Source organism: Coptis chinensis, chromosome 6 (genome assembly GCF_015680905.1).
Source record: "Coptis chinensis isolate HL-2020 chromosome 6, ASM1568090v1, whole genome shotgun sequence".
Taxonomy (NCBI): domain Eukaryota; kingdom Viridiplantae; phylum Streptophyta; class Magnoliopsida; order Ranunculales; family Ranunculaceae; genus Coptis; species Coptis chinensis.
In genome coordinates, this window is record NC_141461.1 from 49,517,485 (window position 1) to 49,545,160 (window position 27,676).

At 36.6% G+C, this 27,676-nt stretch overlaps 3 protein-coding genes across 3 annotated transcripts; all 3 read left to right on the forward strand.

Annotated features, from left to right (window-relative positions):
- Positions 1-1,099: 1,099 nt before the first annotated feature.
- On the forward strand, positions 1,100-14,452 carry LOC147493397 (uncharacterized). Its single transcript, XM_086567848.1, has 6 exons — positions 1,100-1,246; positions 11,011-11,064; positions 11,131-11,474; positions 11,583-11,967; positions 12,051-12,168; positions 13,878-14,452. Exons 1-6 carry the CDS (start codon positions 1,100-1,102, stop codon positions 14,450-14,452), a joined length of 1,623 nt encoding a protein of 540 aa, XP_086423974.1.
- A 7,923-nt stretch (positions 14,453-22,375) lies between these two features.
- Positions 22,376-23,311, forward strand: LOC147493398 (uncharacterized). Its single transcript, XM_086567850.1, has one exon. The coding sequence runs from the start codon at positions 22,376-22,378 to the stop codon at positions 23,309-23,311; it is 936 nt and encodes a 311-aa protein (XP_086423976.1).
- Positions 23,312-25,288: 1,977 nt separating this feature from the next.
- LOC147493399 (uncharacterized) lies at positions 25,289-25,906 on the forward strand (the record flags this gene model as incomplete). The annotated part of the gene is made up of 1 exon (XM_086567851.1): positions 25,289-25,906. A coding segment is annotated over one exon (618 nt), but the record flags the coding sequence as incomplete, so codon positions are not given.
- Positions 25,907-27,676: the final 1,770 nt, after the last annotated feature.

The window sequence follows — 27,676 nt, forward strand, 5'->3', positions numbered from 1 at the left end:
AACAACTGGGCCTACTGTTTATTGGTTTTTAAGTTGGTCACAAGAGAAGAAACTATTTGGGTTGACTGGACATGGCAGCAACACATTAAAGAAAAGTTTTTATGGTCCATGAGTATCCCAAAAGACTTCTCATGGAAGTGGAGAAACATTTTGGATACTAGGAAGGAAGCTAAAAGATTTATCATATATGAAATTGCTAATGGTGAAGACACTCTCTTATGGAATGATATTTGGTGTTCACGATCTCCTTTGATCGAAGATGCAGAGGCGAGAGCAGCATGGGATTTCCAGCTAAATGCTACAGTAAATCTCTTTATTTCCGATGGCACATGGAATTCAGAAGTTCAAAATTTGCAGGCGGTAGGATTGAAGAAGGATATCAATGAAGTGCAAATCAATTCGCACCTAGACAAAGACTTCATAGTCTAGACTCCTCACTAGACAAAGACTTCATAGTCTAGACTCCTCATCAAAGTGGTAAATTTACTTCCAAGAGTGCATACGAAGCTTTGACCAGAGAAAGAGAGAAAAATCATGGTGCAGTATGGTATGGGGAAGATGGGTTTTTCCACGCCACTCCTTTTCCACATGGCAGTTATTCTCTAATAGCATACCTACACAGGACATGTTAGTACATAAGAAGATTCTCAATAGTTCGGTGTGTTGCCTGTGCAATGAAAGCAGAGAATTCTCAGCCCATTTATTCTTTGAGTGTCCATATTCAAGGAATTTCTTTGGAAGAGTGAAACAATTAATAGGAATTTGCATTAATGATAGCAATGCGAATAAGGAATGGTTTTCGATAATTCGACAGTGTAAAAATGTGGAGGTGGGGGAGATTTATAAGGTGTTCATATGTGCTTCGGTGGATAACATACGGAAATAACGTAATGCACGACGCTTTCGACACATTGAAAAACCTCCTGAGGTAGTATTTAATAAGATGGTACGGGATTTAAGAAACTATTTACAAGTTCTACGACCTGAACTCAGAGATAGTGAAAGTGGAAGAGGGTTATTTCTCAGAATTGGTATTACCAGTGATTCCAAGCAATAGATGTCCACAAACTGCTCATGGATTCCTCCGATGGGTACGAGAATGAAAGCAAACACAGATGGTGCCTTTGATAATTATGGGCCAGGTCATGGAAGAGTGATAAGAAATTATGAAGGCAAGGTTATGGTTGCATTTAGTGGAAGTGGAGGTATGACGTCAGTTATATTCCAAGAACTGAAAGCTATAGAGGTATGTCTTGGTCAATGTCTGATAGAAGGGTTCTTAAAGGCAGAAGTAGAATCTGATTCATTAAGAGCCATCAATGCGATCAACAAAATTGAGAAACTTCCATGGTATTGTCGGGATGTAGTAGTTTCTATTGACAAAAAAAAAAAAAAAAAAAAAGAATACTTCAGTTTCATCTCTTTTTCACATGTTTTTCGCGAAGTGAATAGGGTAGCTGATTATTTTGCTAGTTTACATAGAAATGTTGGAAATGTTGAATTTTCTACTATCCACTTTGCACATTCTCTGGATTTTATTGTACAAAACATTGTAAACGAGGATAAGAGTGGAACTTTGTGTGTAAGGAAAAGTTAAATTAATATAGGTGGGGGTCTGCCTAACCCTAGCTTATTTGTGGGGAAAAAAACTAGGTCTAATCACTAATACAATTTTAATCATTTCTTTTTATCTATTTTACGTTATTCAACGTTAATAAGTACTTTGAAATATTAAATTTGATTCATGCAAATAAAATGTGAACCCATATAATTAAAACAACAACCATTTCAAGACTATTAATCATCACTAATATTTAATATTCCAATATACGTAACATATATTTCTTTGTTTTTTAAATAATTGAACATAATATATAAAAATCAACAACCAAATAATTAAAAATTACTAATTAGTAAGGTCTACTCACCTTTTTGTTGTTGTCATCGAAAGAACAATTATATAAAAGAATCCACGTATAACAACCCCAATTTTTAAACAACATAAATTACATTATTTGAATTGAAAATAACTATTATATTATGAAGTCAAGCTTGTTCTAGAATTTGTTTGGTTGTTGTTGATTTTTCAAAATTGTTTTTACTTGAATTGTTTGTTAGAACTTGTGTGGGTATTTTAGAATCATTTTTGGGCTTGAAAACATTGTTTAAATGTACTCATTCATATAGGTATGGACCTTGGGTGTTTTTAGACCCATTTGAGGCCCATAGGTTAACTTAAACAGACTTAAAACATTGAATAAACAATACCTGCGAATTTCTTCTGTAAAAATCTCATTATTCAAAAACAAAACCCTAGCCTTCATTAAAAAGAATATTTTTGATTGAAAAAAATAAAAAGAAGGGGAAGAAGAAGAAAATGAATTGGAGAAAATTAAGCATATATGGGTATTCTTTTGCAAATTCAATTTCGAGTGAGTAGTCTAAACCTTATTTTCATATAATTGATTTATTACTATGGTTTAGATTAGTTGCGTATTTAATTATCTATAATGATATAGAACTTTAAGATCAAAATTATTTGTTTAATCAGAGACTTTCGATATATTGAGTTACTGGCACCAAAAGTTTAGCTTTGATATATAGGTGTTGTTGTGTTCAAGAGTTCTTGTATACGGTAGTGAGTAAACCATGTGTTTATTGATTGATTGGTAGTATTATATAGGCCTGCAGCTGTTTTGAATGATGTGAAGTCATTGGATTCATGTTATAGAGTTTTGATTTTTCAGAATTTCAAAACTGTTCTTAGTAATTTAAGCATATAAAATTCGTTTTTGATCTTTTTGATATGAATCTAACGCCTGTCTACTGTAGACACGCATATCTACAACTTTCGTGTTTTGTAAAATTTCATATCTAATCGTTTTGCATATTGAAGTTTAAGTTGAAGTCTGATGCAGAAATTCAGACTGAAACTGAGAAGTCTGCAATAATAAAGTCATATAAAATAAAATATTTATTCTTTTGTGTTGATTCCAAAACCATTAGAATCTAGACTTACAGAGGTACAACCTCATACTTTGACCCGAGTTCATACTCATGTTTAAGATTATGAAAACTGACTTCAATATATGATAACTGTTTGTGCACATATTCTGGATATGTTGCATTGTAGGAAGTGTATAGGACACTATACTTTGTAGATTTGTGTGAAACCAAAAGCTAATTAAATCTTAGAGAGTCGTTTATCCGACGCAGTGAGCCTCACTTAATTTGGATGAGTGACAGAAAAGATATTACCTCGACAATTTTATGCGTTAGAAATTTTATTCGTCAGAAAACAGTTTTCTGCATAGGGTTTGATCACAAATTCCATAAAGCTAGGGGGAGAGTTAGAGTTTTTATAAAACATGAAAATGTGAGTTTTATAAGTCTTCTTTCTAACTCAATTGGCCTCATCATATTACGAGGTCTGTGGAGGTAGATATGATGTCTAGAAGTTTGACTGGTAGAAAACAGTGCGTCATAAATCAGTTTCTGTGCACTGTGTTCTAACCTAGTTTTCGTATACTTAGAATGAGATTGAGTATTTTTGTAAAACATAAAAAAATAAGTTCTGTGTGTTAGCTTTTCAACGCAAAAAACCTCGATGTATTTAGATACCTGTGGAAAGAGTTGTTCCATTCGGAAGATAGTCCGTCAGAAATCCAATTTGCTGAAATTAGGATTTTTACCTTTTTCAACCTAAGTTTTCTTTTAGATGGGCTGAGGTTGGGACTTCGAGTTATACATGAAAAATTATGTCTACATACCTTAGTTTCTAAATAATTAAGTTACATGTCATTTGGATTAATGTAGGAAAAACTATAGTATTGACAAGTTGGCTAGAAAACCTACCGTGTTATAATTTATGTGTATGAATCTATTTTGGAAAATATGTCTAGTAATGAACTAAGAGTCTCTTAAACTCTTCTTGGGTGTTTTACATAGTGTTTGTATTCTACTTTTAGACTATGATTTTATTTGGAACCGACATGGTTCATAAGATCATTTTTTTTAGAATCAAAAGTAGAGAAATATCTATTTGTGAGTTTTTGGATTTAAAGGTTCATAGTGTATCTCTAGATATGAAACTTTACATATATGATTGTGGGAGTATTTGAAACTTATTGTATGTGATTTTTATATAGTATAAATTGTTGTTTTCTTTAAAGGTACATACAAGAATGTTGATATTTATTGGTTAAGAGCTACATAAGGCTTGATTCTAATCTTAAAAGATTGGATACGTAGGCAGCCTTATGTACAGGTGCAATCATTATATTATATATTATATATTAGTTTTTTTGATAACTATATGTGTACAATATTAGTACTTAATTATGTACGTGATTGTGGTTGTTTAAAATGTATTAACGAGACATTTAACTAATGCGTTATTCCTGATTGAACTTTTTGATATCTAAGATTTATATAATTGATAATGAGGTGAGTTGATTAGTTATTGTGTTTGAAATCTTTAGTAATGAATTATTGTTTGAGACGATGTTTGTTTTGTAATGAAAATATTATAATAACTGAGAACTCTTGAGTGTTAAAATTTTGTGTAAAAGTGTCCGGTGAAAATTTAATGTGTCGCCCACATCTTTAGATCTCTCCACACATCTTTGATGAAAAGAAATGAAATGAAATGTTTATGACTAATGATGTCATGTGAAAAGCCACCTTAGAGAGGAACTAAGGCATTCGCCCTGCGGGTTGGCTGTATTCCTTGAATGTACGGGAATGTAGGTGGGTATTCCTTGAATGTGGTGGGAATGACCCAAGGTATTCATTGAATGTGCCATGAATGACCTGTTAGTGTTATGTAGGTGGGTATTTCTTGAATGTGGCTAGAATGACCCAAGGTATTCATTGAATGTGCCATGAATGACCTGTTAGTGTTATGTATGTGGGTATTCCTTGAATATGGTGGGAATGACCCAAGGTATTCATTGAATGTGCCATGAATGACCTGTTAGTGTTATGTAGGTGGGTATTCCTTAAATGGGGCGGGAATGACCTAAGGTTGAATGTGCCATGAATGACCTGTTAGTATTATGTAGGTGGGTATTCTTTGAATGTGGCGGGAATGACCCAAGGTATTCATTGAATGTGTCATGAATCACCTATTAGTGTTATGATAGGTATTCCTTGAATGTGGCGGGAATGACCCAAGGTATTCATTGAATGTGTAGGAACCGTTATTTCATAATGCAAATTTCTACAAACTGTGAAAACCATGTGCAGCAGAATTAATGGGTTCTCACGATTTTGGATAGAAAACATACCTTTGAATCGGCTGTGATAACTCTGAGAATCCAATAGCTATGAATCCGAACCAACAATCAACCCCTAGATCTTCTGTTATATTCATTTTAATAGATTGGACGTTGTGTGGACAACGATCTACCAACCCCCTTCTTTTTCACAAAGCTAGAACCAATTTTGGATCTATCTTTTCTTGCCTCTCTTTTCAATTTAGATGAATAGTCATTTCGGTCAGGAGAGAAGGGATTCTATTTATAGGCTACAACAGGGACCATGAGGAGAAATTAGGGTTAGGCCTCCTGACGGGCTTGGGCTTCCCATGTTCGCCCAGAATACACGGCCCAAGTCCATCAACAAATGGCTTATTTCACTAAAGGCCATTGTTGCACTACTGGCCTAATCCCAAATTACGTGTTACGTTTATGGGCTCCATATTATATGCTCGTTGATCTCCCCGTGTTTAAGATATCGAATGTCCGTTGATTAAGTCAAGTTACTGACAACTACATCAATCAACTTCTTATGTCCTTGAGTAGTACCACTCAACCTCATTGTCATGTCAGAATAAATCCACCTGCAGGGTTTACATGACAATCTTTTTAAGCTCCTCATGGGGACATCATCAACCCGACTTCCTGGGGGTCACGAATTCCTTCTATAATCAACAGCACACCTTACATACAATGTCATTACCCAATCCATCGAGTTTGTTGATTCACAAATGAATCTCACTCATTGATGATTTAAAGCAATGTACAATGCACATAAGTGCCCGTTATTATATCTGGATTAAGAGGACAAACATCCATAATAACAGAGGTGTTTGTTCTTATATATAGTCAGTATAAAGAGAAACAACCTCACTTGGTCCTATTCAATACACACAAAGTGTACTAATGTAATCATATAGTCAAGATAGACTAATACCAGATTATACTACAACCATACCAATGGTTTGTCCAAATCCATCTAGGTTGTGAACGATTACTTATACTTTATAAGGTACTAATGATATGATCTTCTGTGTGTCCACACCATATCATCTACAACATAAAGTATTATACACATGCATATAACTAATAACATATATAATATGCATAACATTTGCCAATATGATTCTCATTCAAAATATAAAGAATTAGAGTTAATACAAAAGTAATGCTTTTAGTATATAACCCTACCAGAATGTGCCATGAATGACCTGATATTTTGTTATGCCCAAAAGAGGCTTTGTGATTGTGTGTATGGGAAGCCCAGAGATGGCTGTGACTCACAAGTTACGAGTTTACAAGATGAAAATATGTTTCCTGAAGACTATATCCCAGCTTGGGACATATGTCTTGTAGTGGTACTCGGTGTGAGTGAGGCACATAGATATGTGTGATTTGGCAAATGTGTATAGTGCAAATTGTGGAGCCTAAAGGTTGGGCTGTGTCTTTTATTAAATGAGTCAACGAGATAATTAATAAGCAAAGTAAAATATTGATTTTACGTGTGATGGAGCTATTGCATATGAAATATATGATTTCTTATGAGAAATGTTTATGTGATTTGTGTGAGTTAATACTCACAAGGGATGTATGTACTCCCTGGTTGTGACTTTGTCCTCGTTCTTATAAGTAGACGAGTGATATTAAAGTAAAATATTGATTTTACATGTGAGTGAGTTATTACATATGAATATTTATGTATTATGATGTACATGATTTCTTACAAGAAAATGTATACGTGGTTTGTGTTAGTTGATACTCATGAGGGATGAATGTACTCCCTAGTTGTGATATAGTTCCTCGTTCTCATTAGTAGACAAGTGGTTTTTAAGAAAAATATTGGCTTTAAGTATGAGCGAGTTGTTGGATATGATTGGTGATATATTATGATATGATGCATATAATTTCTTACGAAGGAATGTGAATATGGTTAGCGTGATATGATGGATATGGTGGTATGATGTGAATGTTAGTTAATATTGGCGATATTTTATGCCAGATTATATATAGCCATGATGGTTGCAGTGAGAGTGAAATAGATGTATACTATAAATGATTACGTTTGGGAAATCTAATTTTGTTTTGCAGGAGGGTAGGACTTATTAGCTTTTTATGCAGAGACATTGTCCTACCAAAAGACGACGTGCTGGCTTAAAGGTAAAGTGTATCAAACTCATATTTAAATAAGTTATCATATGTGTATGTAATAAGTTGAATGTAAGTGGAAATTATATTGTGAGTTATTTTGGAAAGTGAGCATCATGAATACTGTTATCTGAAATTTCTTGGAATTGTATATTGGGGGTTGAAATTTTACTTGGAAAGAAACTGCATCTCATTTTGAAAATACGGAACTAACTTGTCTTCCAAGTTGAAATGATTGAATAGTATATTTCTTTATTCGAAAGATATGAACGTATTGCTATTTTATTTTTAGTTTTACTCATACTAGCAAATTCAATTTGTTGACCCATGTTTGCTTTGTTTTGCAACGTGGGTGTGTTCTTGGAAACATAGATGGTAGAGTGCAGTGGATGAGGACACGTGATTTGGAGTTGCTCTTGGAGTATTCTGGTTTAAGTTTTTCTAAAGTGTACGGTTTTGTTTTGAGACAGATGTAATAGAGTTGGTATAACACCCCGTCTTTTATTTTATTTTTTCCTATAATAATAATAAAGATAATAATAATGAAAATAGATAAAACAGATATAGGATATCCAGCAGTTACGGATAAAAGCCCATAAGTAAGTAGATAAGTTTCAACCCTTGCTTTTTTGGGAGGTTTCAAAAAACTAGAAAATAGAGTATTCTCACGTAGAGTTTTGAGGGGAAAAAAAAAACCAGCGAGAGTTTTAGAAAAAAAAGGGGGAGCTTTACTGAAAGAAGAAAGGGTTTTGAACGAGGAAGATCGTCCTTTCGCGCAACAGTCGACTTCGGTCTTTCAGGATTTTTCTCGCTATTCGGTTTATAAACAGTGAGTAGATATTTTACATTTTTATTTTTTTGTTTACTGTAGATTTCATGATACGAGGTATTGTTCACATGATGCTTTGTTTAGTCAGTACGATATACTATTTAGTGTTAACTTAGTATATAAATTTGAATAAACCTAAATTGATTGCTGGATATAAACAAACTGGACGATTTATGTATTCATGAATTGGTTGGATTGAGAGTTGTGGGTTCGGAGGTTGTCAAAGCCTTGGAAACGGTTGTTACTGGCGTCAACCTCAGAACCCAAAATGTCCTTTTTCTTGTGTGTCATTTGAATTCGGTCCTGTATAAATTTTTACTGAACTCTTAGGTTGTTGTGTTGGCATATGTTGTGGAACTATTAAACTGTGATAGGGTTGAGGTTTGGTCGATTGGTGTTTGGGTGGAGCCGCTGCATTTGCGCAAAGTGTCGTTAATGGGGTGCCATCTAGTGTGGAGGAAGGGTCGATCAAATGTGTATGGTAGTTGTTTTTGGTGGTATGAGAATTGATTGTAGGGGGTATGGTTGAGAGGTGAGTGGTGTTCCGGCGAGTGAGGCTTTAGCAGACCATTAATGGCGTCGATTTGGGATTTTTACAGTATAATGGAATCATGAATTGTTGGTATAGGTATATAGGGGTTTTCTCACAGAACCAAACCGCTGGGTTCATTAGTGGTGGCGAGTGGCTGATTGGTGGTGGCTGGAGGTGGTGACGTTGGTGGAGGCGTTGGTGAGGAAGATGAACAGTGAAGTTAAATTTTTGTTTTGTTGGGATTGGGCCCGAATTTCGTAGGTGGGCTTATGTTTTAAATTTTAGATTTTATTTTTTATAGACTTAAGTTTAGACTATGGGCCTTAGGCTTTGGGCTTTTGGGTTAGAGGAGTTTAGGCCTGGTTGACCAATGTTGACTGTTGACCAGAGTTGACTGTTGACTGTTGACCAGTTGACCCAAATTTGACTTTTTCCTAAAAGTTTGATTCGTTCTATTAGGATAAGTCTAGGACTATTAGCATGTTTGACTTAGGTTAAGACCTTTCTAAATATACTTGTGTACGTGTATTTACTGCTTTGTGATTTTTCAATCTTTTACAATACACAACGTTATGACACTTATACATCCATGAAATTAATAACGCGTAAACCAAAAATACTTGAATCAAGATACTCCTTCGTTCTCTGAAATAATATATGCAATAAAGTTCAATAATGCAGAAACAAAATTTACCGCACCCTTTTAGAACTCTCCATGCCTCAAGTTTTGGAATTGAGTTTTATGACTGATGATGCCATATGTTAGGTGGGCATTTATTAAATGTGCCATAAATGGCCCGTTAGCGTTATATAAGGGTATTAATTGAATGTGCCATGAATGACCCGGGTATTCATTGAATGTGCCATGAATGACCAGATTGTTTGGACTGCCCTAAAGAGGAACTAAGGTATTCGCCTTGCGGATTAGTTGTATTCCTTGAGTGTACGGGAATGTAGGATTGGGTATTCCTTGAATGTGGCAGGAATGACCCAGGGGATTCATTGAATGTGCCATGAATGGCCCGTTAGTGATATGATAGGTATTCCTTGAATGTGGCGGGAATGACCTAAGGTATTCATTGAATGTGCCTTGAATGACCTGAGTTTTTGTGCTCAATGAGGCTGTGAAATACATGTATGAAAGCCAGAGGTGGCTATGATATTGTGGTATTCGGTGGGAGAGAGGCACACATGAATGTGTGATTTGGCAAATTTGTGGAGTGCAAATCGTGGAGTAGGTACTAAAGGGTGGGTGTATAAGAAAAGTAATTGATTAATTGATAAGAGAAATTGATTTGATTATGCGAGTGTGTTTGGGCTTACTTTTGAATACATATAGGATATCTACATATGTTATATACAAGTTCTACCTTTCTTTTGCAGGAGGGTAGGACTTAATAATATTTTGTGCAGGGACGCGGTCCTACCCTTATACAGTAGTGGATATCGGTAAGTTGTAATTCAATTATTTAGATATTAAAACGAGTTACTAGAATGAGTTAATATAATGGAAGTTTTGCTTGGGAAGAAACTATGTCGGTTGAGATGACGGAACTACCTTTCTTCCAAGCTGAGAATGATTAGGTTTTGATAGAGTTAAAGTGTTAGTTGGATAAGAAAAGATTTGAAATGTTTATATGTGGTTAGTCTACTTCATACCAGCAAATTCCACTTTGCTGACCCATGTTTGCTTGTTTTGGCAATGTGGGTGTGTTCTTGGGAACATAGGTGGAAGACAGTGGAACCGCGGCGTTTGATTGGGATTCTTGCCTGGAGCAGTCCATTAGTTATCTTTTAGGTCTGATTTTTATTGGAAGGATGTAATAACGTAGTTTACATTTTGCATGGCATGAGAACATGGTAGTAAGGACTATTATTAAAAGAGTCTGTTTGATGTTTTGTTTGGACGGGATGATATCTTAATAAAGCAATGGCGGATAATTATTGGGATTATTTTAATTTAAGTTGATTCTTGAATGATATGGCTGTTAGGGTTTTGTATGTGTAGTATCCCCCATCATAGTCTGGGTTTTTAAACAAGTGAACATAGTGATGTTTGAGATATTTATATTTCAAATATTCATTTTGTTATTGTTTAGAAATTCGGGCTGTGACATTTTAGTATCGGAGCCTAGGTTAGCTTAGTGTTGGAAAGTCGAAGTGATCTTCGGATGTGGAATATGGGTTAAAATGTTGAGAGTTTTGGATATATGTGAATATTAACGGGAGTTTTGTTTGAACTGTAGATCATGGTTGAGACACGTAATGGTAATACTACTGGACCTGCAGTGAACACTCCAGTACAGATGTCTGGAGGACAGTTTAATCAGTTGTTGCAGGCTATGTAGAATAACCATCCTGTTCAGGGAGATCCTTTTGCTAAGCGCAATAAAGAGTTTGGTACTCTTGGTGGGCAGCGATTTACTGGTGTTGGGAATGCGATCGCAGCAGAGTCTTGGACTCAAAGTTGTGAAAATGTATTTGAGCGTATGCAGCTTACTGAGGTTCAGAAGCAAGAGTTGGCAGCTCACCAACTTGATGACGCTGCTAGGTTTTGGTGGCGAGCTCTCACCCCTAGTCTGGACACTAGAACTTTGACTTGGGAGGACTTCAAGGTTAGATTTGAAAGTAAGCTCATTCCTGAGGCAGTAAAAGAGCAGTTGGCTCAACAGTTCTCTGAGTTGACTCAAGACGGGAAGTCTGTGACTGGGTATGTGACCAAGTTTAATGAGTTATAGAGGTTTGCTCCCTATCTTGTGGATACTGACAAGAAGAAAAACCAAAAGTTCATACGTGGGTTAGAGAGTCACTTGTCCAGCAAGTTGATTCCTTTTGATGGGGACATTTTTGATCGTGTGTTGGCCTTGAGATATGAGGAGCATAATGCAGCCCTAAGAGAGTCGAGGGGGAAGAGGAAGTTTGGTGAGATACCAGTTGTTGGTCTTAGTCCTTTTGAAAGCAGGCAGTCGAATAGGTTTAGGCCTTATGATATACCTCAGAGGGGTCCGTTTCAGAGACCACTATCCCAGGGGTTTCAGGGAGGATTTCATCAGCAGGGTGTATACCAACCCCAGGGAGGATTTTCACAGCAGGGTGGTTATAGGCCACCGGGGCAGACTGGAGGCTATAGACCTCAGGGGAATCAGTGGCCGAGGCAGGGTCCCCAGCTTCAGGGTCGAGCTCCCGCTCTCCCGTATCGACCAGCAACATTACTTTTACCCCGCACCAAAGACCAATGCTCAGAGCCATAGTTCCTGTTGAAAGGGCTTGCTGGGAGTGTAAGCAGGTGGGGCATTTATCTCGTTATTGCCCTACCAAGCAGGGTAATCAGCAGAATAGAGCACCAACACCAGTCACTTGTGCTAAAGCCTATGCAGCTATGCCAGGACCTGGGAATGTTGAAGGTACCTTTAGTTCATCTCAATTTACATTCAGAGTTTTGTTTGATTCGGGTGCTTCACATTCCTTTATATCTCGTCAGTATGTTGAGAAAGAAAGTTTTAAAACTACCCTTTTATCTAAGCCCTTGTGTGTTGAGACACCGTTAGGAAGTTCTGTTACCTTATATGACGAGTGCAAAGGTTTTAAGTTGTGTTTCTTAGACCGTGTCTTTATGGTAGACTTGATCGTGTTGGGGTTTGAGGGTTTCCATTTCATACTTGGTATGGACCGGGACGCGCGTTATCATGTTACCTTGGATTGTGCGAGGAGGGAGGTTATAGTGAATACACGGCATGCCGAGGTTGATTCACACCGTGTTAGTAAGGAGGACTTCGGTGATGTCTAGCTTCCACGGTTTCATAGAGATACCCACAAGGGATATCAGCGATGTGGAAGTAGTGAGAGACTTCGAAGATGTTTTTCAGGAGATTCCAGGGTTGCCACCCAAGAGGGAGGTGGAGTTTCGTATAGACTTGTTACCGGGGACTGCACCAGTTTGAAAGTCGGCTTACCGGTTGGCACCTAAGCTATTGGACGAAATGAAAGTGCAAGTCGAGGAATTACTCAAGAAGGGGTAAGAGTTTAATGTTTAGTGATTTTGTTTTGGCTTAACCATATCTTTTGAGTATATGGGTTTGAATCTTTTAAGGTGTGTATGACCAGGTTCATACGATCGAGCAACTCACCATGGGGTGCGCCTGCTATTTTTGTTTCAAAGAAGGATGGTACTTTGAGGATGTGTATTGACTTCAGGGATTTGAACCAGGTGACTATAAAAAATAAGTATCCGCTTCCTAGGATTGATGATTTGTTGGACCAGTTGAAAGGGGCTAAAATATTTTCAAAGTTTGATTTAAGGACTGGTTATTATCAAATGGGAGTTGAAGAGAAGAGTATTCCTTTGATTGCATTTAGAACTCGGTATAGGTTGTATGAGTTTTCTGTGATGCCTTTTGGGTTGACGAATGCACCTGCATTCTTTATGGACCTGATGAATCGTATTTTCAGGCCCTATTTGGATAAATTTGTGATTGTTTTCATTGATGATATTTTAGGGTATTCACAAAACACAGAAGAACATAAGATGCATTTGAAGATAGTGATGCAGACGTTCCGGGAACAGAAGTTGTATGCTAAGTTTAGCAAGTGCCATTTTTGGGAGGAAGAAATTCGTTTCTTGGGACATGTGGTATCTAGTGAAGGGATTGTTGTAGACCCTGAAAAGGTTCTTTCTTGATGAAAGAATGGAAACAACTAACCACCGCTATTCAGATTAGAAGTTTCTTGGGGTTAGCTGGATATTATCGGAGATTTATTGAGAAGTTCTCGCTTATTGCAGCTCCGCTCACGAAGTTAACTAGGAAAGATGTGAAGTTTATGTGGACTAATGATTGTGAGAAGGCTTTCCTAGAATTGAAACAGAGGTTAACTACAGCTCCAATTCTCGTAATCCCGACTAGAGGCGGAAAGCTGGTAGTTTTTACAGATGCTAGTGGAACTGGTTTGGGTTGTGTGTTAATGCAAGACCAGAAAGTGGTGTCGTATGCTTCACGACAGTTGAAGATACACGAGAGACGTTATCCTACTCATGACCTGGAGTTAGCGGCAGTGGTTTTTGCTTTGAAGGTGTGGAGACATTATTTATATGGTGAGAAGTTTGAGCTTTACACAGATCAAAAGAGTTTGAAGTATCTTTATTCACAGAAAGAGTTGAATATGAGACAACAAAGATGGATGGAGTTCATAAGTAGTTATGACTTCGAGATTCAGTATCACCCAGGCAAGGGCAATGTAGTTGTGGATGCACTTAGCCGATTGCCTGGTGTTTTGACCACTCTTATGGTGCAAGAGTGGAAGAGTTTAGAGACTATAGCAGCTTATGATGTCCGGATTACACCCGATACAGATGAGGGGTATATATACAGTTTGGAGGTTAGGTCGGTGATTTTCAGTAGAGTGATTGTCATGCAGCACAGAGACCGATTTCTTTTGAGTCGGTTAGATGATCTGGTCATTGATATTTTAGATGATTGTCTGTCTGATTGGGCAGTTGATTCTGAGGGAGGATTGAGATTTCATGAGAGATTGTGTGTACTAGATGATGCAGAGTTAAAGAAGGAGATACTATATGAAGCTCATCGTTCTCGGTTTACATTTCATCTTGGAGGAACGAAGATGTACCAAGACTTGAAGAGGACCTTTTGGTGGGAAGGAATGAAAAGAGATGTTGGAGAATATATTTCTTAGTGTTTAACTTGTTAGCAGGTTAAGGCAGAACATCAGAGGCCTTCTAGATTATTGCAGCCATTAGAGATACCGATGTGGAAATGGGAGCACATTTCTATGGATTTCATTGATGGCTTGCCTAAGTCTCGAAGAGGTAATGAATCTATTTGGGTTATTGTTGATCGTTTAACAAAGTCTGCTCATTTCATTCCTATTGACGTGCGTAGAAATACAGATAAGTTAGTTTCCTTGTACATTTGGGAAGTGGTCAGGTTACATGGGATTCCAGTGAGTATTGTTTCAGATCGAGATCCTTTGTTCACTTCCGAGTTTTGGAAGAGTTTTCAGCGTGCTATGGGCACTAGTTTGGCGATGAGTACTGCTTATCATCCTCAGACAGATGGATAGACGAAGAGGGTGAATCAGATATTAGAAGATATGTTACGGTCTTGTGTAATGGATTTTGGTGGAGGATGGGAGGAGCATTTACCTTTGGTGGAGTTTGCATATAATAACAGTTTCCAGTCGAGCATTGGTATGGCACCCTTTGAGGCTTTGTATGGGAGTCCATGTCGATCACCTGCTTGTTGGGCAGACGTGGGAGACCGAGTATTGCTTGGGCCTGAGATAGTGAGAGAGACATCTGAACATATTAAAGTCATTAGAGAAAGGATTAAGACAAAGACAGAGTAGTCGTGAAAAAGTTATGCAGATTTGAAGAGGAAACGGGTTGAGTTTTTAGAGGCGATTTTTTGTGTTTTTTGAAGGTTTCCCCTATGAGAGGAGTTATGAGGTTTGGCATGAAAGGAAAGTTGAGTCCCCGATATATTGGACCATATGAGATAGTAGCCTCCGTTGGTAGTTTGGTGTACCGTCTTGCTTTGCAGCCTAACTTAGCAATGATTCATGATGTCTTCCACGTGTCTATGCTACAGAAATGTGTTAAAGATCCTACTGAGGTTGTTCAGCCAGCAGAGCTGGAGTTGAACGATGATGTAACTTTTACAGTGAGGCATATCACGATAGTAGATAGGGATGTGAAACACCTTAGGAGGAGGATTGTAAACTTGGTAAAAGTGTAGTGGAGTGAAAGGGAAAATGACGTGACCTGGGAACTTGAAGATAAGATAAAGGCGCGATGCATCCCGAGCTCTTTCTCGACACTCTACCTTGAATCTCGGGACGAGATCCTTTTAAGGTGTGTATATTATAACACCCCGTCTTTTATTTTATTTTTTCCTATAATAATAATAAAGATAATAATAATGAAAATAGATAAAACAGATATAGGATATCCAACAGTTACGGATAAAAGCCCGTAAGTAAGTAGATAAGTTTCAACCCTTGTTTTTCGGGGAGGTTTTAAAAACTAGAAAATAGAGTATTCTCACGTAGAGTTTTGAGGGAAAAAAAACCCAACGAGAGTTTTAGAAAAAAAAGGGAGAGTTTTACTGAAAGAAGAAAGGGTTCTGAACGAGGAAGATCGTCCTTTCGTGCAACAGTCGACTTCGGTCTTTCGAAATTTTTCTCGCTGTTCGGTTTATAAACAGTGAGTAGATATTTTACGTTTTTATTTTTTTATTTACTGTAGATTTCATGATACGAGGTACTGTTCACATGATGCTTTGTTTAGTTAGTACGATATACTATTTAGTGTTAACTTAGCATATAACTTTGAATAAACCTAAATTGATTGCTGGCTATAAACAAACTGGACGATTTATGTATTCATGAATTGGTTGGATGGAGAGTTGTGGGTTCGGAGGTTGTCAAAGCCATGAAAACGGTTGTTACTGGCGTCAACCTCAGAACCCAAAACGTCCTTTTTCTTGTGTGTCATTTGAATTCGGTCCTGTATAAATTTTTACTGAACTCTTAAGTTGTTGTGTTGGTATATGTTGTGGAACTGTTAAACTGTGATAGGGTTGAGGTTTGGTTGATTGGTGTTTGGGTGGGTCTTTATTTGGGGTGGCGAGAAAGGTCGTTAATGGCGCCATCTAGTGTGGAGGAAGGGTCGATCAAATGTGTATGGTAGTTGTTTTTGGTGGTATGAGAATTGATTGTAGGGGGTATGGTTGAGAGGTGAGTGGTGTTCCGGCGAGTGAGGCTTTAGCAGACCATTAATGGCGTCGATTTGGGATTTTTACAGTATAATGGAATCATGAATTGTTGGTATAGGTATATAGGGGTTTTCTCACAGAACCAAACCATTGGGTTCATTAGTGGTGGCGAGTGGCTGATTGGTGGTGGCTGGAGGTGGTGACGCTGGTGGAGGCGTTGGTGAGGAAAATGAACAGTGAAGTTAAATTTTTGTTTTGTTGGGCTTGGTCCCGAATTTCGTGGGTGGGCTTATGTTTTAAATTTTAGATTTTATTTTTTTTAGACTTAAGTTTAGACTATGGGCCTTAGGCTTTGGGCTTCTGGGTTAGAGGAGTTTAGGCCTGGTTGACCAATGTTGACTGTTGACCAGAGTTGACTGTTGACTGTTGACTAGGGTTGACTTTGACCAGTTGACCCAAATTTGACTTTTTCCTAAAATTATGATTCGGTCTATTAGGATAAGTCTAGGACTATTAGCATGTTTGACTTAGGCTAAGACCTTTCTAAATATACTTGTGTACGTGTATTTACTGCTTTGTGATTTTTCAGTCTTTTACGATACACAACGTTATGACACTTATACATCCATGAAATTAATAACGTGTAAACCAAAAATACTTGAATCAAGATATTCCTTCGTTCTCTAAAATAATATATGTAATAAAGTTCAATAATGCGTATACAAAATTTACCGCACCCTTTTAGAACTCTCCACGCCTCAAGTTTTGGAATTGAGTTTTATGATTGATGATGTCATATGTTAGGTGGGCATTTATTGAATGTGCCATAAATGGCCCGTTAGCATTATATAAGGGTATTAATTGAATGTGCCATGAATGACCTGGGTATTCATTGAATGTGCCATGAATGACCAAATTGTTTGGACTGCCCTAAAGAGGAACTAAGGTATTCACCTTGCGGGTTAGTTGTATTCCTTGAGTGTACAGGAATGTAGGATTGGGTATTCCTTGAATGTGGCAGGAATGACCCTGGGGATTCATTGAATGTGCCATGAATGGCCCGTTAGTGATACGATAGGTATTCCTTGAATGTGGCGGGAATGACCTAAGGTATTGATTGAATGTGCCTTGAATGACCTGAGTTTTTGTGCCCAATGAGGCTGTGAAATACGTGTATGAAATCCAGAGGTGGCTATGATATTGTGGTATTCGGTGAGAGAGAGGCACAAAGGAATGTGTGATTTGGCAAATGTGTGGAGTGCAAATCGTGGAGTAGGTACTAAAGGGTGGGTGTATAAGAAAAGTAATTGATTAATTGATAAGAGAAATTGATTTGATTATGCGAGTGTGTTTGGGCTTACTTTTGAATACATATAGGATATCTACATATGTTATATACAAGTTCTAACTTTCATTTGCAGGAGGGTAGGACTTAATAATATTTTGTGCAGGGACGCGGTCCTACCCTTATATAGCAGTGGATATCGGTAAGTTGTAATTCAATTATTTAGATATTAAAACGAGTTACTAGAATGAGTTAATATAATGGAAGTTTTTCTTGGGAAGAAACTATGCCGGTTGAGATGACAGAACTACCTTTCTTCCAAGCTGAGAATGATTAGGTTTTGATAGAGTTAAAGTGTTAGTTGGATAAGAAAAGATTTGAAATGTTTATATGTGGTTAGTCTACTCATACCAGCAAATTCCATTTTGCTGACCCATGTTTGCTTGTTTTGGTAACGTGGGTGTGTTCTTGGGAACATAGGTGGAAGGCAGTGGAACCGCGGCGTGTGATTGGGATTCTTGCCTGGAGCAGTCCGTTAGTTATCTTTTAGGTCTGATTCTTATTGGAAGGATGTAATAACGTAGTTTAATTTTTGCATGGCATGAGAACATGGTAGTAAGGACTATTATTAAGAGAGTCTGTTTGATGTTTTGTTTGGACGGGATGATATCTTAATAAAGCAATGGCGGATAATTATTGGGATTATTTTAATTTAAGTTGATTCTTGAATGATATGGCTGTTAGGGTTTTGTATGTGTAGTATCCCCCGTCATAGTCTGGGTTTTTAAACAAGTGAACATAGTGATGTTTGAGATATTTATATTTCAAATATTCATTTTGTTATTGTTTATAAATTCGGGCTGTGACAGTTGGTTAGTTTCTTTGTAGTTTAATAATGTGATGAAGAGTTGTTCCTTTTAGTTTTCTTTTGATTTCAGTTTTTTTTTATATCGTGTTTGATAATAGGGTATTGGGTTTTGTTTCACCCGGGATTCCAGATGATTGAATATCATGGTTTTAAATATTGTCTGGAAATTTGGGGTGTGACACCACGCCACATAAAATCCATATCACCAAGCAATAAAAATACTCCCTTTATTCATTCTCTCTTTTTTCCTTCTTCCTTATTCTTTTTAATTTCTTTTTCTCCTTTATATATATTTTTTTCTTTTTGTTTTGTTCTAAGTAAAACCATGTTCTTTAGATACAAAGAAATAAACTAAAACAATTCTATAATAGTAAATTATATACACATTAGTTTCCTTAATGATAAGCACCCAAAAGTGTATTATGAAACCCTATTGAGACATATAAATTTGGTTAATTATGTGTTTAATAATCATGAAATAAATATATTTTCATACTTTTGCAGGTATTCGCAGTAAACATGGAAATATTGGTTAAACCTGCGATAAAGCATGTGGAACGACGTATATATGAATTCTTCAAACCGCATTTAAGCATCAAACTTCCGAAGCTCCTACCTCTTGAACCAGGACTCCGAATGCGACAAGTGAGCTGCTCAGACAATCAGGGCGATGAACTCTACGCATAGGTGGGAAGTTGTAAAATTGCCCAAAGACCAGACCGCCACTGGATTACACATGGACCCACTATGCGGGGCCCGCAAGATTAGATGAGTTATCAATCATGGAGCATGTCAAGACAAAAATGACAAATTATTGGTGCAAAGTTGACACCTTGCATGTAATTAATTAGATTAGGTCACTACGTCCAAACAAAGGATTTAGGACAGACATGACGCCCCAGAATAGGACGGCTTCTAACTGTATAAAACTAAACCACGGCTAATTCCTGGCATTAGACAGCTTATATCAATCTATTCATATTCGTCGGTTTTCCGCTGTCTGCTTCCATCTTCAGTGTCGAGTCACTCCCCTCTTCCCGTCCCCCCAAAAAAAATTGACCCAATTTGTTTTCCCTCTTAAAATTTTAGGTTCCCAACAAATACCAATCTCTCACTCCGTCTTTCTCTCACTACTATACAACGTTTCTGCGAAAAGAAGGTAACCACTTCTTTCTCTCTTTTTTTTTCACTGAAATTGGTTTCGCACTTAAATCCCCAAATTCAACATCAAAACATTCACGAAATTAAGCTACACTCTCGATATCCAGCAAACAAAAAAGAAAGGGACAATCCATTCTTTTCTTTTCCCAGCCGTACTACGACTTGCCAACAAAGAATCCTCACATAGGTAATTCCTTCACTCGGTAGCCACTATTTTGCTTATTAGTGTCTTTCTTCTGTTTAGGCGCTTCGGGGGTTTACGTGTTATTCATGTTTTGCTGATTAGTGTCTTTCTTCTGTTTTGCCGCTTCGGGGGTTTGCGTGTTATTCACTTTTTGCTTATTAGTGTCTTTCTTCTATTTTGCCGCTTCGGGGGTTTGCGTGTTATTCACTTTTTGCTAATTAGTATCTTTCTTCTGTTTTGCCGCTTCGGGGGTTTGCATGTTATTCACTTTTTGCTTGTTCTTCACTAACAAGTTTGTGATGTTTTGATTTAATAGGTTCTTCTCCTGTTGGAATTTTTCTTCAAGTAAAGGCTGAATTATTCTGACTGCTTCTCCTAGGCAAGGTATAAAATAGTTTAACTATATTTATTCTTTGTTTCTAAGATTTAACTTTAGAACTAGGAAGTGTTGAACCTGTCGAAAATGGCTCTAACATCCATGTTAAGTCTAGAACAATCATTGTGAAGCTTTTAAGTGGAAACGTAGGAAGTCCAACATTGTGAAGATTTGAAACAATCTTGTCAAGCTTATGTCAGAGCTGTTTTTACTGACAAGCTTTTAAGTGGCTCTGACTTAACATTTTGGAACAATCCTGTTTCAAAAGATTTAACAAATGATTGTTCTCTACCTCTTCCCCATACGTTGTGAAGATGGGCATACCAGAATTTGAAGTAGAATAGGGAAAGGAGTTGAAATCCATGTTAAGAAACTTGAAATTGAGATTAGGGACTTTCAAAAATTGATTGTTACTCGTACACTTGGGCTTAAGAAGCTTGGCATTCCTTGCAAACATAGAAAATTAATATTGAAGTACATCCACAATTAATATTAAGATGACTGCATGCCTGCAATGCTAGCGTCGGGCTGTTGTTGTTTCATGCATGATCAAGTAGTATTTGGGACTTGATGATAGCGAAATTGTGTATCTTGTAGCTTTTGCACAAAGTGAATTTGGCTTGAAAATTGTAGCTTATTGAGCATCATGAAGCTGCTTACAATATTCTAGCTTTAATTAGGCTGTTCTCTCTATCACATTTTTTTGTGTGATAAGTAGTGTTTGATTGTGAAGAGGTAAATTTAGCTAACGTACTTGGGTGGTTAGTATAATTTTAATCATCTTCCTGCAATCCATATTTACCTAGTTTCTGTTCTAACTTGCAAGATTAGTTTTTATGCATGATTGACATTATTATAGTGATCATGTGTTTACTATTCTCGGTTTTATTTAATACAACTTAATGAATGTTCATGTACCCTATAGGAAAAAAAAAAAACAGAAAACAAAAGAATAAAAGATTGGAGGCTAGAACTTAATATTTTGTACGAAAAATGAACTATACATTCTAGTTTCCGTAGAAACAAATATATTTGTTCCTAAAGAAATTTGTTCTCCTACTCCGTAATAGACATGTTATCCATAAGGGGAAATCTTTAAGAAAAGTGTATGTCCAATGATTTCTGTTTATGTTATCTGTATATATGGGGTTTTGCTTGTTTTTCTTATTTGAAATTTCAAAGCTTGAAACTTTTATTTTTGTTATGGGGTTTGCTTGTTTTTCTTATTTGAGTTTTCAAAGATTGAAACTTTTATTTTTAGTTTTCAGTTTAACAAGTTTGTGTTGTTTTGATTTAATAGGTTCTTCTTCAGTTGGAATTTTCTTCAGGGAAAGGTTGAATTTTTCTCACTGCTTCTCCAAGACAGGGTATAAAATGGTTTAACTTTCTTTATCATTTGTTTGTCATTTTTTGTGTTTCTCTTGTTATTTTATGTTATTATGTCGTTGGTATTATTGTTTTTATCCGATGGTATAAGTATAAGTATAGTTATGAGTTGTATTTTTTTATGTCAGTCTTTAAGAACATCAAGTGCATGGTCGATTGAGTTAGCTATTTTTCATTGTTTGGATATTCAACCTCTACTGATTTACAATATATATCTATAGATTTCAGTTTGAATTGGACTAGTTTATTTCAAACTTTATATTTTCAAATAACCTGATTTCTTGTTTGTAAATGATATAACTTCTTTGGCATTAATTGGTCTTGACCATAGAGAATAAAGAAGTTGCTATTAACATGAAATCACTAAGTGTCCTATATATATATATATATTGTTTGCATTGTTACTGTAATTGTTCCAATCTTGAGCAAACCATTTAGACTTGGTAGGTGGGTTGTTGGGGTGTTAAGTGTGTTAGGAGGCAGAAAGGAATTTGAGTACCACTTTCTATGATATATACCTTTCCTAGATTCCAAGTTCAATACTCTTTTTGAAATCATACTAATATTATATATGTTGATGTATTTATCTAGAAAATCTCTTCAATGCTTCCAAGCAAGAACTGGATGAAAGCACCGACTTCGTCTACTGAATACCTTCGAGATGTTAAATCATTCATCCAGTTCACGCAAGAGAAATTAGGAAAGGAACTTGACTGGTGTTGTTGTCCTTGTGCTAAGTGTCGTAATTTAGGGGGGAAGTCAACAACAAAATATATTGCCGAGCATCTTATCTGTGATGGTATAGACGAGACATATACATCATGGATACTTCATGGAGAGTCATCTTCCAAAAGTAGTAACTATGTTGAAGCTCCCACTAGTTCTTCTACTAGGGGTCCTGAAAATATGTTGCCAAGGATGGAAGAGATGGTCAATGACACATTCGGACGAAGTCATCCTGTTGACTTAGATGCATGTCTTAACAAAGTTGATGATGGAGATGATGATGGAGATTCACCCAATGCCATACCGCAGGATGTTCAATACGACAAGTTGATGGAGGATGCTTTAAAACCAATATATCCATCATGTCGGGGTGAAGATTCGAAATTATCGACGACGATTGAGTTGTTGAGCATGAAGGCTAGACACAAGTGGTCTAATAGTAGCTTCACAGAGTTGTTGCAATTCCTTAAAAAGACTTTACCAGAAGAGAATACACTACCTGAGAAGACCTATGTTGCTAAGAACTTGATCAAACCTCTTCACATGAAGTGCAAAATTATTGATGCATGCCCAAATGATTGTATTATATACTGGGGTGACAAATATAAGGATTTGATTAGTTGTCCCACTTGTGGTGAAAACAGATGGCAACCGGTGAACCCGTTAAAACCGAAGGCTAAGATTAAACCATGGAAGAAGCTAATGTATTTTCTTTTGGCTGAGAGATTGCAAAAGATGTATAGCATACCATGGATTGCAGAGAATATGAAATGGCATGCAAATGCAGTTTCTGACCAACGCTATATACGTCATCCTATTGATTCTTCCATGTAGAACTCAATTAATCTTAAATGGCCTGAGTTTGCTGCGGAGCCACATAATGTTAGATTAGGGATTGTAACAGATGGATTTAATCCATTTGGGAACAAAAATAGAATTTATAGTTGCTGGCCTGTTACGATTACTCCATACAATCTGCCTCCATCATTGTGCATACGGAAAAGAGTTTACTATGTTGACACTTCTAATTCCTGGTCCAAGTAGCCCAGGGGATAACATCGATGACTTCTTGCAGCCTTTAATCGAAGAGCTAAAATAGTTATGGGGTGCTGGAGTTGAATCATATGACTCCCATGCTAAAGAGACATTCACTATGAAGGCAATTTGCTTGTGGGCGATACACGATTTTCCTACGTTTCACCATCTTTCTGGACGTAAAAAGGCGGGAAGGTATGCATGTCCTATTTGTAGTGAAGATACAGATTCTACTTGGCTGAAGCATGAAAAAAAGTTTGCTTATATGGGTCATTGAAAGTTCCTAGCATACCCGTATCATCGCTTTAGAGTCCAGAAGGCACAATTTAATGGAAAAGAAGAACATGGTAAGCGTCCTATTCGTTTAAAGGGTTCTCAAGTAAAAATTAAAATGAGCCAAATTCAGAACAAGTTTGGCAAGGTGCCGGATACACCGGAAGGAAGGAAGAAGAAGAGAAAAAGGACTAAAGAACTAGAAAATTCAGCATTTTCAAAGGATTCTATCTTCTTTACATTGCCGTATTGGGAGGTATTTTTAACATTTGTGTAGTAGTATATCATGTAACTTTATGTATACATATCCATATATTCACTTATATATTTAATTCCTACAGCATGTGCCTATTTGCCACAATCTAGATGTGATGCACGTGGAAAAAAATGTAGCGGAGAATCTGTTTGCAACAATCATGGGTACAGGATGGACTCGAAGCCCGTCTGGACCTTAAAGCTAGGAAGATAAAGAAACACTTGTGGCCGGTAATGAAGAATGACAAGTGGTCTTATCCAATAGGTGCTTTTTCTCTTTCACGTGCAGAGAGAGTTTTGCTTTGTAGAACTTTGCACCAATTGAAGGTTCCTGTTGGATATAGTGGAAATTGGAAACATAATGTAAACTTGGAGGATTTTCAGCTCAAGAACCTAAAATCCCATGACTATCACATCCTTTTACAACATTTATTACCCGTGTTATTGATGCATCTATTCAAAAAACACAAGCCATTGCGTGAAGCTATTCGCCAGTTGTCTTTATTCTTTAACGTCCTATGCTCCAAAGTCATTTGTCGTGCGACCCTTTCGAACATGAGAAAACGCATTGTGGAAACTTTGTGTGTATTTGAAAAATACTTCCCGCCTTCGTTTTTTGTTTCAATGATACACCTTGTTGTGCACTTAGCGGAAGAGGCACAAATTTGCGAACCTGTTAGATATAGGTGGATGTATCCTTTTGAGAGGTGAGTAAAGTTTTTTATATATATCTTTCTTGTGATTAGTATGTAGTCATTTTGTATTAATTAATGGCACATGCACAGGATGATGAAAACTTATAAAAGATATGTGCTCAATCAGACTTTTGTCGAGGGTTGCATCCAAGAGCAATACCTCGTGGAAGAGGCGATGATGTACTGTATGGAGTACATTCATGATGGCAACTTGGGAAGCCATAAGAATGGGAGAAGGGTGATCATGAATGAGGATATTGAAAGTGCACACCCTATGGATAAAAAGGGAAAGCAATATGTTCTTCCAAATATAGAGTATCAACAAGTTCGCAAGTGGGTTTTGACGCATTCTTCGAAAAATGCCGAGTGGGAAGAGTAAGTCGTGCATTTACCATTGTTTTGGTAGTCAATACTTAAGTTATGCATGTCAACTGTCCTGAATTTTTATTATTTTCACAGGAAGTACCAAGTATACCTCCAAAGTCAGAAATCAAGGGGTAAAAATCGTAAGGGCAGTCAAGCAAAAGAGTTGGACTACATTCCTTGGTTAAGACTACAGCTACAAAATGAAAAAGTATCTCCTTTCAAGAGGATTGTTGATGGTCCATCTTTTACAGCGGTGTCATATAATAGATACACAATGAATGGGTATGTTTTTTATTCGTCGGATTCCGAATCAACAACTACAACACAGAATAGTGAGGTTTCCATGAAGGCTGTGACTAGTTTTAGGGCAAGCACCAAGGATAGGAACCTTGTTGATGACGAAGTCACTTACTATGGAGTTGTCAAAAGAATTCTTGAACTTGATTATGTAGAATTTAAACAAACTGTGTTCTACTGTGATTGGGTGCGCATTGAGGATAAAACAAATGGTTGCACAGTTGATCCTGATACGAACTTGGTATTTGTAAATCTTGGGAAGTTCATGAGGAATACAAGTGAGGTTGACAAGCCATTTATTCTCGCTTATGAAGCTAAACAAGTCTTTTATTGTCGGGATTTGAGTAGAGATAATTGGCATGTTGTCTTGGATGCTCCAAAGAGGTTGAGTCAAGAAATAGATGCTTATGAAGACCCATTGGTCTTCGAGGCCAGAACAAGTGCTAATGATTCTTCATCAACAACTCTATTTGAGGACGTTCTAGAAGTTGTAGAAGATTGGATTTAATTTTAATGAATAATCTTTTTTTTGTATGTTGATGAATAATCTTAATTGAGGACGTTCTTAGGAAACTTATCAATGAATAATCTTTTTTTTGTATGGTTGATATTTCTGGGAAAGCTTTTTTGAATTGGGTATCTTTTGTTTCTGTTCATCTTTTCCAATTCTCAACATGGTACAGGTGAGTTAAACAGTATGGCTTGAACATCTTGGGTGTTATCTGTCTAGTGGGTTTTTCTATTTTTAGTTTTTTCTTCGAGTGGTGCAACATATGATATATGCTACATCTATTCCATGTTTTGTTTAATTTTGTTGCCTTAGATTTTAACCATTTTGTTGAACTTTATATTTAGGTAAAAAGAAGTCATGTCAGAAGCATCTGAAGCAAGTGAGACGACGACAAAACCAAAAGGTAAAGTAACATTTTTTATTTGATTAATACAAATAGTAGTGCATTCTTGCGGTAGTCCAGACTATAGAGTAGTGGAAACACTTTTTTCCTAAACTTCATCAACAAAAGCCATGAACTTTGTTGATTTGAGAAAGCTATTTACTTAATATATATGTAATATATATATATATATATATATATATATATATATATATATATATATATATATATATATATATTATCTGTTCTTTGGCTTCTAAGACTTGTAGGGTCAACTTTGTAATCCAAATAGCAGTGCATGCTTGCGGTAGTCCAGACTATAGAGTAGTGGAAACACTTTTTTCCTAAACTTCATCAACAAAAGCCATGAACTTTGTTATCTGTTCTGTTGATTTGAGAAAGCTATTTACTTAATATATATTATTCTGTAGCGGGCATATCTTGCGCCTTTCAGGGAGTGACATTTTGATTTGGTGTTATTGAGAGATATGCCGTGATGATTTATTGTGTTAATGGTCGTGTAGCTTCTTACAACAGTATGGTACAATATTTAGAACTTGTAAATTTTGAAAACCACATGAAGTGAATTGTATTTTGCAAATAAGAGAATAAACTAGCTCATCTGGACGTTACTGTGTCTGCTCCAAATGTAATTAGATTTATTGACCTGCAAATGTAATTTTTTTTTGTTGACTTTTAGATCGGCTGTGATCTGTGTTTGTAATTTTAAATAATAAACAAACAATTTTTTTGTTTGGAACTGTGGAAGGTTGATGGATTTGCTTAGTTCTTCAGTCCTTCAAGCTTTACAGTTCTTAACTTCTCATAACGTTTTTTAGCTTTTATGATTTATGAATCAATAAAGGCATTTGTGATGCTTTTAAGTTCACAAAGCAGATGTTGGGAAATATGTAAATTTCTAGGGTTCGATAGATATTTTGTCCTGCAATAATACAATCGCGAGATTCAGAGTTCCCGGTTACTCTGTTTTATGTCTTGTGATTTTGTATATGCGCATGACTACGGGCCCCCACATGTGTAAGTGAGCCCCCAAAGTTCTGATCTTGGACTCTGGAGTACTTCTTTTGACTGGGTATGGACTATGGAGATGGACTCTGGATTCTGGAGTGCCTACTTATTCTAACCTGTCAAGAATTTCAGAGATCAAGACTATAATTTGGCTTTAAAGTGCTTAGCCTGCAGAAGTATTTCATTGACTGATTCCTTGTTATATTGTTGTAAAATTGATTAGGGAGGCATTCTAGGGACATATATATTTGACATTTAGTTTCACTCAAAGAACCAAGGACCAAGAGTTAGCTAGTAAGCATGGCAAGTCCAAAGCTAGTATTTATTGCTTTTCATATTCTTGAGTTTTTGTTGTT